Source organism: Mchenga conophoros, linkage group LG13, assembly GCF_057382185.1.
Source record: "Mchenga conophoros isolate Kocher_MC1m ecotype Shallow Benthic linkage group LG13, M_conophoros_male_GT1.1, whole genome shotgun sequence".
In the NCBI taxonomy this organism is placed as follows: Eukaryota; Metazoa; Chordata; class Actinopteri; order Cichliformes; family Cichlidae; genus Mchenga; species Mchenga conophoros.
The window spans coordinates 23,423,152-23,436,212 of record NC_140538.1 but is presented as its reverse complement, the minus strand read 5'-3'; the positions used below and the strand labels follow the sequence as shown (position 1 = coordinate 23,436,212).

At 37.5% G+C, this 13,061-nt stretch overlaps 1 protein-coding gene across 1 annotated transcript; it reads right to left on the bottom strand.

Moving 5' to 3' along the window:
- Positions 1–2,721: 2,721 nt before the first annotated feature.
- Positions 2,722–12,859, bottom strand: LOC146561320 (interferon-induced, double-stranded RNA-activated protein kinase-like). Its single transcript, XM_085297313.1, has 15 exons — positions 12,535–12,859; positions 11,839–11,968; positions 11,615–11,754; positions 11,408–11,531; positions 11,231–11,304; positions 10,999–11,148; positions 10,766–10,889; positions 10,489–10,547; positions 5,594–5,713; positions 5,366–5,500; positions 5,063–5,267; positions 4,617–4,745; positions 4,188–4,289; positions 3,922–3,984; positions 2,722–3,697 (listed from the first exon to the last, which is right to left on the bottom strand). The coding sequence occupies exons 1-15, from the start codon at positions 12,642–12,644 to the stop codon at positions 3,560–3,562; spliced, it is 1,803 nt and encodes a 600-aa protein (XP_085153439.1). The 5' UTR covers positions 12,645–12,859; the 3' UTR covers positions 2,722–3,559.
- Positions 12,860–13,061: the final 202 nt, after the last annotated feature.

The following is a 13,061-nucleotide window of genomic DNA, read 5'->3' as shown; positions in this document are numbered from 1 at the left end:
GTCTTTTGTATAGTTTTGTATTGTGTGTGAGAACAATGAGGCGACTGCTGTCTCCAGGTAGAGATCAGGAGTGATACACCTGCTGCTGTCAGACCTGCAGGTATCAGGCTGTGATGTTCTCTTTATAGTGAACAGAAATTTTTGGAGTGGCACAAATAATTTGTGTGGCATCTTATTTAATGCAGGACACCTGATTGTTATGCAAATAGCTTGAAATGGTTATAAAAACAAGGTAAAAGATAAAATGGGTGCAAATAACTTTGTTTTTTGCAAACTTTGTGTATAAGATTTTAAAACTGTTTATATTTGCATTTAAAGTTATGAAATATGATTCATTAAACATGTTTGTGGTTGTTACAGTAAAAAATATAACTTTTTCTACTCTGATTTTATGTTTTTGTCTGATTTTAGATCTATTGTGTTACTACAGTATGTCAAAATGAAAACACAACTGTAAACTCAGACATGTTAGTTTGTGCTGAAAGGATGATACCAAACAAGGCAAAGTAAATAGTTTTTAAAGGTAAAATGTGGAGGGAAAATCAAAAGTAGTTAAAAATGGCCAATTATATCCTGGACCAAAGAGGGTTTAACATTTTTTAAAGTAACGCAATACTTATTTTTCCCAGTAATTAATTAATTTTAGAATCTTGCAATTCAGTTACTAACTCAGTTACTTTTTTGAAGAAGTAACTAGTAACTATAAGTAATTACTTTTTCAAAATAACTTCCCCAACACTGGCCAGAGCACATTTTGAATAACACCATGGGCATTTCAGATTTCACACAGGTGGTTCCTTGTTACACTCTAGAAATGGAATGAAGGTAAAGACATGAGTTTTTGTTATATACTGCTCAAATAAAGTATAGGAACAATTTGAAAACACATCAGGTCTCAAAGGAAAAAAACATGCTGCATATTTATACTGATGTGGGCTGGGCAAGGTGTTAAGAACGAGAGGATGCCACATCATTTGATGAAAAAATAATTATCAACCTACAGAGAGCTGAATTCATAGATATGCAGAAAATTAAAGTGAAAAAAACAAACAATGCAGCACGCCAGTGAACTCACGAAGTTTCACTGCAGCGACTCAAAATGGAACTCAGTAGTTTGTATGGCCCCCACATGCTTTTATGCAAGAACAACATCATGCTCGTAATGATACAACGGCTGGTGTCCTCTGGGTTCTGCTTTCACAGGTGGACTAGGTCACCAGATCTCTGAGCTCCTGGATAGTTTGAGGCGCAACCTGGTGGTAACAGATCAACTGAAACATAATGTCCCAAAGGTGTTCTTCTGCAAGTTTCAGCCTTTGGGAAGCAATATATCTAGTTGTGTGAAAAACTGAATCTCGATTGCATAAATGTTTTTTTTCTTTTGGTTGCCCTTTAGGGGTGACTACAGTAGATCAGCTGACTCCATCATACCCCTGTCAGAAACATCTTCTTCTATCACACCAACCCTCTGCATGTCGCCTCTCACTACATCCATGAATCTTCTCTATGGTCTTCCTGTTTTCCTCCTGCCTGTCAATTCGATCTTTAACATCTGTTGTACAATATATCCGCTATCCTCCACCTCTGTTGACTGCTGTTTGACTGAGGAAGAATAAAGTAGTCGTGGTAAGCCAATCACATGACCAATTCAAGATGACAAAGCAACAAGGTGACATATACCAGTTTTTAAACTGAGTCATGATAAAATATATATACATGGTGTTTTTTTCTGAATACTTTCGTCACGTTTACTAAGGACAGCGGTAGCAAGCACTCCCTGCTTATGACCAAAAAATTAAAAAACAAAACAAAAACACCCCTTTTGTGTTGGTGGAAAAATGTTTGTTGTTAAACTCCAGAAATAGAATCAAGGTTTTATTAACCCTCTGTGTGCTGTACCTCCAAATTACATGACTGATTTAAGCTGACATAGCAAAAAGAAAAATTCAGACTTGTGAGGTTGTGCTGAAAAGAATAACACAAAGCAAGGTGAGGAAAAAATAAATAAATAAAGCAATTTGAAGGTGTAATACAAATGTAAAATCAAAAGGAGTCCAAAATGGCCATTTATGTTTTGGACCTCAGAGGGTGAACAAATCATGAAAAATTAGGTTTACATTTTTGTTCATGCCAGTGCAGATTCCTGACATTTTGTGTAAATTTAAGCATGTAACAATTAGATTTTTGCTAACAAAAAAAGTGTGAAACTTAAGTTAGACTCGTGTTTATAAATGAACCACCCATGTTGTGTAGCTTTCTGGATTGGATACTTATTGGGCTACATACTTATTTATTATACAGGCTACAGTACATAAAATCAAAATTCGCATGTTTTATGTAACTAAAATGTTTAATTATGTGGGCTACAGAAAATAATTAGGTTATAGACAATATTTATATGAAAAACGTGTATACTTACTGCATTTGAATCATTTTAACCGTATGCAACCACTTGCACATGTGTTTAAAAAATGGCTTTACTTTTGCCACCCCCACTTGATTTCCTTCTTTAGAGCCATCCCTGGGTGGTCATGTGATGGTCTGGGGCTGCTCTGCTGCTCCAGGACGACTTACTGTTATTGATGGAACCATGAATTCTGCTCTCTGTCAGTAAATCCTGAAGGAGAATGTCCCCCATTAGTTTGTGCCTCAAAACTCAAGCACATCCAAAACACACCAGTAAATCCACCTCTGAATGCTTATAAAATAACAACAGGAAAGTTTTGTTATGTCCCAGTCAAAGTCCAGACTTTAATCAGATTGAGATGCTGTGGTACAACCTTAAACAAGCTCTTCATAGTCGGAAACCCTCCAGTGTGACTGAATTAAAATAACACTGCAATGGTGAGTTGATTGTGTTGATTCTTGCTGCCACTCTGCTCATTATTTAAATACCAAAAATGAAAATCTTTGGTAATTATTATATACCAAGTGCTTCTGCAAGAACAATCAGAGTTAAATGAGAGACATTTACTAGTTCAGTTTCTTATACACCTTTTCATTATTTCAACGCTCTAGTACAGTATTAATGACCTTTCTCCTGCTGTTCCAAGTCACACGTAGCTGACTGATATTGCAATCAATCAGATTAAAATGAACAAAAGAAAAAAATGGAAGAAAAAAAATGTTAAACTGTATTTCATGGGTTAAAAATGAGTGAAAACATTTAGGAAAGTTTCTAAAATTGAGCCACATGGAGTGTGCTTTTTTATCTCTGACATTCAACATGAATCCATCAGAAGTACACGTAGCATCACAGTTCCTCCTCCTCAGGACAGCAGCAGGTTAACAACAGTTACAAAGTGACGACCTACACCGGGAAACTGATTTGAATAGTTAGATTTTAAAATCATGATTTCACATTTCATTTCCAAATCCAATACAAACTTCCCTGAAATAGCCGGGATTCATGATGTGACCTCTTCCATATATTAACTTTGCACATTAACAGTTACCCAACATAATATTACACGGTACATCAAATCATTTCATTAAGCAGATGCAACAAGACAGATTTGTAAAGGCTCCTGTGACTTTTGAAACTTTTCTCTTGTGACTATCAGACAGTTTGATTTTCCTGGCGAGATGCTTTTTGTGTGCTGAATATCTGAGTCCACTCTTCAAGCTCTGCCTTCACGGCACTGGCATCAGGTCGGTCTTCTGGTTTCTCAGACAGCAATGAGTTAATAATTTGCTTCTGTTTACAAACAAGAAAAAATACAGTATATGTGTAATGTCTTGTGCAATGAAACCTCTGATAAATAATAAATATATTAAAAAATGTATATGTTGTGTCCAGACAACTCAGCAATCAAACAAGACCTTTTATAACTGAGTAAACCACTTAATGTAAGTTTTATCACTACTCTGCTGATGACCATCCTGTCAAAATTTAAGCACAGCATGAATATGGTAATTTACCTCTTTGGTAAAAGTCACTGAAAACTCTTCGGGGAACCTCTGCCTTCTGACGCCAGGCCAAATCTGATGTTAATGAAGTGATTAAAGAACAAAGAGGACGTTAGTTTATACAATAATTGTTCCAATTACACTTGTTTGAAGAATGAAAATATTTAAAACACACAAAAAAGCTGTGCCAGAAGAAACAACCTACAGGTACCTAGTTATTGGTATATAATAACTCCATGCATATGCACAATTGTTAACATGACTGCGGTGAATCTCACCTTTGCTCTTTCATAGCCAGTAGAAAGTTTCCAAAGGAGTTCAAAGAATATCAGCCCCAAAGCAAACATGTCCACTTTTCTGTCGTACTTCCTCTCAGTCTTCTGTGATAGACAAACAGACAAAGGACAAATGTATCTGATGTCATATTTTTCTCAATCACTGTGCTAAATGTTACAGTTATGCTTGAATTCAACAAATCTTTTCATCTTTAATTAAACCCAGTTTAATTGCTTAAATTTGAGGGTCAAATAAAATTCTGCGGGAACAAAAGCTGATGGTTTTACAGCTTTCACCACTAAAGAGAGGTGAGACTGAGCTTTGTTAAGTGTGAAAGGCTCACATGTAGTACTTAGGCCATTTATAAAATCCTATTTGTTAACCAATGAAACACAAGAAGTAAACATTATTGTCAGTATAGACCATCTCACTTGTTCAGGAGCCATGTAAGATGGAGTTCCTTTGCACACTGTTCTCTCTTCATCATCATCATCACTGGTGACCAGACCAAAGTCCCCAATCTTCACTTCTCCTTCCACTCCAAACATGATGTTTGCAGGCTTTGCATTCAAAAGAAGAACATGAGGTATGTTTGAGCAAAATTATCAAAGAGGTATATTTATGTTTATTTATTTGATCATTTCTAGGGACCAAAAAATTAGCAATGATGTTGCACAATCTATTGTTTGATAGTTTCATGAATGCCCTAAAAGCAGATTTAAAAATAGTCAACAAAAGTCTGTTATGTGTCTCAGGGCGCCTAAAGACCCTTGTCATAGTAAACCAGAGGACACATTAAGGGGTCACACACTTGAAGTACCTTCTAATTTCAGCAGAACAATTTTATTTTGTCTTGAAATTCGCTGCATTGTCTCACCTTAAGGTCTCTGTGGATGTGGTTCTTGGAGTGAATATACTCGACTCCACAAACTATTTCTTGAGCAATTCTCAGACTTTCTTCTCTTCGCTTGGAGTCTTGTTCACTCTCTTTATTCTTCTCATCAATCCAGTCTCTCAGTGTGTTTTTGGCACATAACTCCATCTGAATATACAGGAACTTTGTCTCGGGGTTATCTGCAGTGCTAAAAATGTAAAAAAGAAAAGGAAAAAGTGATGTAAATATTTAACTTTAACCTTTTAACAAAAAGTTAATATATAAAAGTAGGTCCACAGGACTCACTGTGAAGAGGCGTAACTGTCATAACTGTCTCTAAGGTCCCACTCGTATCCAGTATCCTGCATCCAGAACGTGTAATATCTAACAATGTTACGGTGGAAGAGGTCTGATAATGTTCTCACCTCTCGAAGAGATTTTCTGAAACACAATAAGAAAAGTGTCAGTACAGAAAGTGCACAAGTACTGTACATATAACACTGAATGCTGGAATCCTACTGTGGCATACTTAACTCTTTATAGCAGCCGACCTTCACAGCATATTCTATCTTCAACTGTTTATGTCTTACTTTGTAAACAGAACCAAAGGCCCCCTTACCAAGATGCTCCAAGGGTTCAAATTCTAAAGTAAACCTGTGGACAGCAACAACACATTTATGCAACAATGTAACGTAATGATCAAATACAGAAAGCTCTTATAAACTTCAGAAATCAAAATCCTAGATGGCAGCATGTCTGTGTGTGTGCTGACTGATTTAGATGTTTCTGAAAACTACCAGTGATTTTGGCAGGTTTTTCTACACGGCACGGTTACTTGACACTTACCCTTGACTAATAATTAAAAATCCTGCATTGAACTGATAATTAGACTGTGGTCATTAGATTGCTGCTGAAGCTAAAAAGTTCTCCAAGTTGACCTCAAGCTATGTCAAGCTGTAGCTCCATAAGAAACAACTGTTTCCAATTCGGATGTTTCCTTCTAAAGGAAGGATAAATCCTCCTTTCTCATACAAAAAAGGTAGACTTGCATAAATGACCACAGGGGTCTGTGCAACAGTGACTTTTTGGCCATGATGCCTCCTCACCTTCTGGAATTGGACTGGCAAAATGCCTGACGGGCCCAAAACCCAACACGAAAGAATACATAAATGATATTGCTCCTTTCCGACCTGCGTTTGCTACTTTTGTGGATCTGTAGTTAACGCCATCACAAAGGCTGAGACTCCTTTTCAGTGCTCTTAAATTGTAATACCGTATGAAATGGATCATGTACAGCTAATGGGACTCAGACCATTGAGTCATTCAGCAGTAGACTTTTACACCCACAGTGTAGGAATGAGTGCTACCGCAGGTCATTCTTACCAGCAGCTGTCAGACTCTATAACACAGTTTAACATCCTTTTGATTATCTTACTCATCATCTTGTTTGTTCACTGCACATTTTATACATATCTCCGTACAATTTTTTCTATATATATTTCTGTACATTATATACGATCTTCAGTTGATTATGTATATAGGACCACTTTGTGTCTTCCTTTTATATTTTATATTTCCCCCTGCTATAAAAGCTGTGTAACACCCAAATTTATCATCCGTGGGATAATAAACGTCTATTCTATTACCTATCCCCATACTATTCTCCTCTGTAGACTTGACCCGTATGATTTGTGTCATGGTCCTTCAGGAGAATTTTACTTTTCTTTCACACAGATGCCATGATTTTATCATAGATTTAAATAATAAAAAATAATGTCCTAGAAAATCTTTTAAGCAGAGGTGCTCAACTGCTCTGTTACTTGTTATTTCTGGGAATGTTAAACCAAATACTGGCCCCAATTTTAGTGAAAGGTTTAACACTCCTCTGGATTTTAAATCTAGATAAGGCCTCACTTGAATGTACATAGCTTATGTTCCAAATAAGTTTGCTTCATGTGTGGACACATTCTACTGATGCTAATGTTAATGTTTAACCTGAAACCTTGTTAAACCAATGCATTACCAATAGTGTTATCAATAGAGATTGCGATATTTGTCAAACACAAATTCTATGTAAATTTTGCCTCTCTCTGAGTAAGCAATTTCAGGTTTTGATAGTTTAAAAAAATCTACATTAGTTGTTGATTAGTATAAAACACCCTCAGCTGTCAACGGTGTGCTAACCTCTTTAATGAAGTGCTAATCTAAATTCAGTCTTCAGGAAATATTTCTCATGAGGGACTTCAACTGGAACTGACTGCAACTCTCTAAATCTCTTTAAAATTGTTGAAAGTGTCCAGAAAAATCTTTAAAATCTTTCATCAATTGAATTATTTTAATCCAAGTTATATTATGATCATAGCATTATAAAAGCTTTTCAGTGAATGATTTAGTGCAAAGATGGGGTTAGAAAAACTCTGTCTTTTCCTTTTCTTTTTCATGAGACAGTTTTACTGTGGAAAAGAAGTGCTTTGTCCTTAGTCCTCATCACAAATAGAAATATATGCCTTAAACTGTGATCCAGTGCACATCAACCTTTCAACTACTCACTACTACAAGTCATTCTGAGAGCAAAGCACTTTTAGCCAGCCAGCTTTAGGTTGCTCTGTATCATCCGTGTGGTACGCTGGAGCCACTATCAGGGACAAACAGAGACTGCAGCGTGTTGTGCGCTCTGCTGAGAAGGTGATTGGCTGCAGACTCCCATCTCTGCAGGACCTGTACACCTCCAGGACACTGGGGCGTGCAGCTCGGATCTCAGCTGACCCTTCTCACCCTGGACACAGTCTGTTTGACCTGCTGCCCTCAGGCAGGAGGCTCCGGTCCATTCGCACCAGAACCTCTCGCCATAAGAACAGTTTCTTCCCCTCTGCTGTTGGACACATGAACAATAACCGTATGACTGTTCGCACCACAAACACATGACACTGCACTGTCATGTGCTTTTAATTCTTTTAATTCTTATTTTTATTTTCATGTCTATTTAAGCATTTATGACAGTATGTTTGCACTGAAGCACCGCTGTCATGGTCCTGGGCCATGTTGGCCCAGTATTCTTAGTTTTCATGTATTTTTGTATTTTGTTCCTTGTGTGTTTTCCCCTTGTGACTTTTATTCCCTGTGTGCCCCTCTATGTATCTGTGAGCCCTCGTCTCCCCTCCTTGTGTTTTATTCTATGTTTTCCCCAGCCCGTTATGTCTGCGTTCTCCCCGTGCTCTCTCTCCTCCTGTTTGAACCTCTGTACTTCCTGTTTTACTTTGCCCGTCTCCCGTTAGTGTTGCGTTCACTCCTGCCGTGTCTTGTTATGATTATCAGTGTCACCTGTGCTCCCCGTGTGCTCCCACTTCCCTCGTTAATCCTCTGTGTATTTATGTCTGCGTCTCCCTCAGTTCTGTGTCGCGTTCTCCCTCATGCTGTGTGTGATTCCCCCTGTGTTTCCTGGTGAGCTTTATGTTAGTTTTTCCCAGTTTAGTTTTGTATCTCCTATTATCTTTTTGTCAGCAATAAAGCTGCTTTTTGAGTTCATCCCCTGAGTCTGTGAGTTTTGCGATTGGGTCCTCATCCTGCCTGCCACACAGCCGAGCCATGACAACCGCAGCAATTTCCTAATGTTGTAAACCTGCTCAACATTTGGCAATAAAACCCTTCTGATTACTGATTCTGATTCCTGATCAGTCTTTGTGATGGTAATCTATTCCTTATATTTACCTTTCAGCTAGGTTTAAGAGTTCTTAAAATAAATAGTCAGTCATAGGAATGATTTATTAGTTTGTTTGTTTTTTATCACTATGTAAAGTGTATTTAATTATAAGTTTGCTGTGAGTTGCAAATGAACCCCAGTCAATGAATTGCAAATTAAAATGGACAAAAGGCAGGGAGAGGTACTGATAACCTCGCAAGAGTTTTTCTAAGCAGATGTTCTCAACAAATATGTTGGAGCCCAACTGATACTCTCATTGGCCAATTTGTTTTTTGAAAAACTGCAGATACTGATAACATCTGTGATTAGGCTAAGATTTACAGGTATCAGCTGAGCTCTGTTTTTCTTCTTCTATTTGTTCTTTTGATGAGGTACTAATTATATACATAATATTGATTCTTACTGAGAGCAACGCCACTAGCTATTTGCTGGTATGTTTTTTCCCTTTTCTTCAAATGTATCTTTCTTTGTAGATTCATAAAGTTTTGTATGAATAAAACAAGTTACAAACTGGTTTGAATGAGTGGTTATCTCGAATGGCCTTTGTTATGGATTCAAGTTAAGATTAGACTTTCATTTTCTTCTTTTCCTTTGTTTTGGTGGTTTTAAAACAAAAGCATTGAAAAAAAATCAACTGGATTTTTTTAAACGGCACTGACTTGAATTTAATTAATTTCCCTGCATGATCTGTTAACTTGAAAAACAAAATAAAAGCCAAAGCAGATCATTGTCTAATGGAGATTTAAAATAATATCAATAACCCTTTTAAAATTTGAAGGACTGGTCTAGACCTCACCCACATATAGACAAAGACTAAAATCACATTTCTGGCAAGGCTGACATGTTTGGTTCCTTTAACGAGCATCTGATGTCCACAAAACCCTCAAAGTTTTAGGTTCTAGGAAATCAAGAGGTCCAGATAATTTGAAACTTTTCTTTTTTGGTACATAACAGGCAACATTGTGAAGCTATTTTTATTGATCTAAATGAGGTATTTGACACCATTTATTATGAAATTTTAAAGTAAAGACTTGTCAGTGCAGTGTTGTTAGAAAAAACTGAATGGTTTCAAAGTTATTTATCTTGCAACTATCAGTGTGTAAGGATAGAATAAATCACTTGCTACCTCCCTTAATGTAACAAAAGAACTGATGGAAGGTTAAAGTGCTACTGTTATTAATTTTATATATAAACAATCTGGGTTATAATATCACTACAGCAAGAACTGTACAGACTGAGTAAGTATCTGAAAGTCCTATTAATCTTTTGAGGCAAGAAATAGACTTGTTGTTTTCACCTTTATGTTTGTACTTGATTATGGGGATTTGATTTACAGTATATAGAATGCTCAGAATGCTTGATTCTGTCTATCATGGAGCAGCGAGGGAGATTTAAGACCATAGTCTAAACCAGCTTGTGGGGATAGGTTAATTGGATAATCCAAATTGTCACTAGGTGTGAATGTGCGAATGAATGTGAGTGCGAATGGTTGTCTGTCCCTGTGTGTTGGCCCTGCGACAGACTGGCGACCTGTCCAGGGTGTACCCTGCCTCTTGCCCTATTACAGCTGGGATAGGCTCCAGCGCCCCCCGCGACCCTGAAAAGGATATGCGGAAGCTGATGGATGGATGGATTTAAAGCTTTCTCTCAGGACATAATACAACAAAAACATGAGTTAAATCAGAATAGCAGTTTCTTAGTACTATTTCTTTTTCCTTATTTAAAATACCGTGATACAGTTGGCATCTCATTCTGGCCATTTCCCACGTTCTTGTCTTTGGCATCCTCCTTAAAGAATAAAAAGCATACATCGATTAAAAGGATAAAATTTGCTCTGATCAGCTGTATACTCTTTAAGAACTAGGGCATACAACCACATCTAGTAATATCAGTAAGTTTATCCCTCCAAGCTGGTCCTTTTAATTACTTGTAAAGAACAGATTGTCTGTTGGAACCTTTAATCAACTATATCTGATGAGACAAAGTAAAGATAAAAATATAAGCACCTTGCTTGACTGCTCCTGAAGAACAAACCAGGCCTGTCGCGCTGCACTTTGTTTGGCTTCTTTGATACTCTTCCCCTTCCCCACAGGATATTGCTTGTTGTTAATCAGTAATTCGTAGAAAAATCTGAGATGCAAAGAAGTTGAACAGTACATTAACAGTTTGCTGAACATCAGTCATGAGCATCCAGTGTCTGCAGTGTGTATTCAGAGTCCAGTACGTCAGTCATACTCACTGACGTTTATCAGGTGTGCCACATATTTTCTCATCAACAAATGTATAGGAGCAGTTTTCTCGCTGACAGTAGTCATTGATAAGTCCTATGTAATTTGTCTTCACTAAGCTGGGGTCTTTAGAGTTCACGGTCAGGTTTTTTGTTGTAGTACTGTAAACAACAAGCAGTAAGAAACTTTACTATGATGCAGATGCCACGATTAAACAATACATCACCATTGTTAATTACTCACCACAGATCAAAAACATTCTCACTCAAGTCCTCACTTTGTTGACCTGATCCATCGCTGTGATTCTCATCTGCAGTCTTGAAAAATATAAAAAGTACAATTTTAATGTGGTTATATTAAAATGTTTATGTTTTAGGATTATGATCAAGCTAGAATGGCATGGACTGAACTATAACTTACATCTGTAGTTTTGTTGCCATTTATTATGTCATATACGAGCTTGGCTGCTTCCTCCTTAGCTTCTCTTGCCGTTTTCCCAGAGACTGCTGGGTACTCCTTATCACCAACCATGAAGCTACACCACCTAATGCCATAAAATAACATTTATTTAATCTATTTTACATGAGCACAGAATAGCTATAATTGAGAAACAGTCAGGAGGCTTACGGGATAGCATTATTTGGTCCAGGCCTTGTTGTCTCCATAGGCTTTATAGTCAACCTGTTTCTCTGGCCATATTCATTGAGCCAGCATATGAAGTTGATATCTGTCTCAGCTGGTGTAGAAGCTTCTGCTGCATTTTCTGTCTGTTAAGGTTAAAAAACAAACAAACACCATGGGCACATGCACCACTTATTTTTCTCCAACATGCTAAAGTTAAATAAACTTACCAAGTCCTGACATTTACCATCCAGCAGGCACCTCAGAGCATTTTCAGCTGCTTTAAGCTTTGCATCTTTTTTGGTCTTCCCCACACCTTTGGGGTAGTCTTTACCATCTATGATCGCCTTCTGGCTAAATCTGTAGAGGAAATGACCTGTTAGGGTTAGGTTGCAAGAAATAACTTGAATTTTCTCCTTCCACTTTTAACCTCTGGGAGGCAATATTTCTTTATGATGAAACTTGAGATGTAAATTGCGTGTATATGCAATATATATATAGTAAGACATCCTATATATACAGCAACAGACAAGCAGGTGCAGTTTTAAAACGGGTTTCCAGTGCTTTGCTGGGCTCTTTATAATAACATGACTATTCAACTAGTTAGAAATAAAGATTTGGCAAAGCATAGCGCCATTATAGAGCCTTTGGGCCTAACAGCTATTATTTCCTGTAATTGAAAGACAGATTAAAATTAATTTAAAATATAACTGCAAGGTAATAAAGGCTTACGACTACACCAGTCTGTATTTGATGTCACCATCATTACTTGTGCATTTTTCCGATAAGATACATAAGTCCTCTTCTTAAACTGTACTGATTAGCTTTGACTTACCGTGCTATCAAACACTCATCTCACCCAATACTTCTATTATCGTCGATATATTATAATGCTCAAAGCTCTCAGGTACTACAAATGTACTCACACTTTATTATGGTCTGGGCCGTCAGAGCCAAGGTACTCATACTTCAGCTTCAAGCGATTTCTCTGCGCATACTCGTTTAGTTCAGCTACGTAGTTTTTAGTTGCCATCATTAATGACTCGGCAAATGTAACAAAATCCCGGTGAGAGCACACAAAGCTCACAGTACTGCTCCCGTCCCCACTTCCATCTTCCTTCTCCGACTGCGGTCAAGTATGTCCATTGTTTGTTTCGATTCAGCTGACTTTAGGCATCAGTAAGTTTCGGTTTCTTCGTCCTCCCCTACGTGGTAACAGAGCAGTCGAAACCAACTCCAACTTGTCGCACATTAGCGACGTTCTGTGTACGGAAATGCGCAGCACATTCAGCTGTCCTGCGGTGTGCAGAGAAAGCCTCTGCATTTTTTTAAAGGACCCTCTCCAAGCTCGTTTCTTTCTTCAATAAGTCTTCGTGGGCCGTGTTGGTAATGCTGAAAGGTATATCTAATTTTAGTTTGTGGGAAGCAATAAAAAGGAACAAAAGTGCACTGC

Coding starts and splice junctions, on each gene's coding strand:
- LOC146561320 (XM_085297313.1), bottom strand. CDS start 12,644: ATGATGGCAACTAAAAACTACGTAGCTGAACTAAACGAGTATGCGCAG. Junction 10,548..10,765: donor TTCAGGAGCAGTCAAGCAAG/GTGCTTATATTT, acceptor TTATTCTTTAAG/GAGGATGCCAAAGACAAGAA. Junction 4,746..5,062: donor ACATCCACAGAGACCTTAAG/GTGAGACAATGC, acceptor TTGAATGCAAAG/CCTGCAAACATCATGTTTGG.